General features: G+C 33.4%; 1 protein-coding gene across 2 annotated transcripts in view; it reads right to left on the bottom strand.

The window, feature by feature from the left end:
- LOC138862793 (sialate:O-sulfotransferase 1-like) overlaps nt 1–468 on the bottom strand; it is a 21,293-nt gene extending 20,825 nt beyond the window's left edge. For both annotated transcript variants that reach the window (XM_070125957.1, XM_070126008.1), the window contains exon 1: nt 350–468. In XM_070125957.1, coding sequence (XP_069982058.1) covers nt 350–417 — 68 coding nt within the window. In that variant the 5' untranslated portion in view covers nt 418–468. The remainder of the gene's footprint in view (nt 1–349) is intronic.
- Nucleotides 469–2,206: the final 1,738 nt, after the last annotated feature.

Raw genomic sequence — 2,206 nt, 5'->3', positions numbered from 1 at the left:
CGACAAGGTCAGAGGGAGAACAAAACTATTCTTCAAGAACTGACCTGAAGTGAGCTAATTCAGCTGGCATAAATAGCAATACTTTTTAATCCATATTTACAAATAATGATGGCATTCCGCAATGACACTATCTCAAGAAGGAAAAACAATCCTTCACAGCGCATTGTTATCGCAAAAGAAACACAAACACACTCGCGGAGAACCCGCGGTCTCCCATAGACCCCGCCATGCCACCACCTCCAGCTTCAAGAAACGTGAACCGACGATTTTCTAACAGACTAAAGCACACGAACCCAAACCACTTCACCAAAACAATCAAATGAGGAAAATAAGAACCAAATAATCTTACAGAAACAGGACGCCGACGCAAGAAAGCGCCCAAACAAACCGAGATGAGACGAGACTTCTTGGCTTCATCGCGGAGGCGGCGAACTCCGACCTTCCCTCGACGGTGCTGCGGCTCCACTCGTGCTCAGACTTGGGGCTGGAACCTCAGGGTAATTTATGCACTCGAAAAGGCAGGTGGGTGCTGTTTCAGATATTTATGCACGCTAATCATTACTGGAGTATGTGCAGGTAATTAAACGATTTTTTCCTCTATCTGTCTATGTATTTCTGTCTATCCGTAGGTCTGTCTATTTATCTGTCTTTATCTATCTATCTGTATATCTATCTTTTATGTATCTATCAGTATATTTATGTATATCTATCTGTATATATATACATATCTATCTGCACATCTGTATGTCTATCTACTTACCTATCTCTGTTTATATATCTGTATGTTTGTCTATTTATATATCAGTCTATCTCTATCTATCTATCAACCTGTATATCTATATGTATATCTATCTCTGTATATATACATATCTCTGTGTATCTGCATGTCTGTCTATCTATATATCTATATATCTGAATGTCTCTATTTATCTATCCATCTATCTCTATTCATCTATCTGTATAACTACATGTATATCTATCTGAATATATATGTATCTCTGTCTATCTATTTGCCTATCTACATTTCTCTCTCATTTGTGTGACGATGGTAACGCTAGTCATAACAGTATCACCCCCTAATGAAAATAATACTGATATATATAGAAGTGATTATGAAATAAGTATAAAAAGAGACGGGGAAGACTTAAGAAGACCAGGAAATACAAGCACATTCTCGAGGGGAAAATAGTTTATAAACTAACGGGAACCCAAAAGATATTTGGCACCAGACTTCACGCGTCAATATTAAAACTAGCGAGATATTAAATTATCAAACATGGATGTAAAATTCTTTCGGCAAGAAGTTTTGCACTGTCGCTCATCCTCGAACTTTTCGATTTACTTCCGAGTCAAACGTTTAAAGATTCATAAACTTTCGTTTTGTCTCTTAACATCTTGGTGTGCTTTCCGAGGCATATGCATATGTACGCATGCATGCATACATACTTTACATACATACAGTACACACACACACACGCATAACTATATATCTATATATCTATATATATAAACATATACATATATACATATAGATTCATATATGTATATACACACAGACGCATGCACACAGACATACACACGTACACATATATACGCACGCATATATATTCATATTTCTTTCTCTCTCTGTCTATCTATCTATCTATCTATCCATCTCTATCTCTATCGATCTCGCTCTATCTATCTCTATCGTACTTTATCTCTCTCTTTTTATCTATCTATCTCTATCGCACTTTATCTCTCTCTCTCTATCTATCTATCTCTATCGCACTCTATCTCTCTCTCTCTCTCTCATATATGCATATACACATGTATATACAGTATATATATATATATATATATATATATATATATATATATATATATATATATATATATATATATATATATATATATATATATATATATATATATATATATATATATATATATATATATATATATATATATATATATATATATATATATATATATATATATATATATATATATATATATACACAAATATACACACACACACACACACACACATGTGTGTGTGTGTGTATGCGTATACAGTAAATGTTATATATTTACATCTCGCTCTCTCTCTCTGTCTCTCTCTCTCTCTCTCTCTCTCTCTCTCTCTCTCTCTCTCTCTCTCTCTCTCTCTCTCTCTCTATATATATATATATATATATATATATATATATATATATATATATAT

The sequence above is a fragment of the Penaeus vannamei genome, chromosome 1 (genome assembly GCF_042767895.1).
Source record: "Penaeus vannamei isolate JL-2024 chromosome 1, ASM4276789v1, whole genome shotgun sequence".
Classification (NCBI taxonomy): domain Eukaryota; kingdom Metazoa; phylum Arthropoda; class Malacostraca; order Decapoda; family Penaeidae; genus Penaeus; species Penaeus vannamei.
This window is presented reverse-complemented; position numbering and strand designations above follow the sequence as displayed.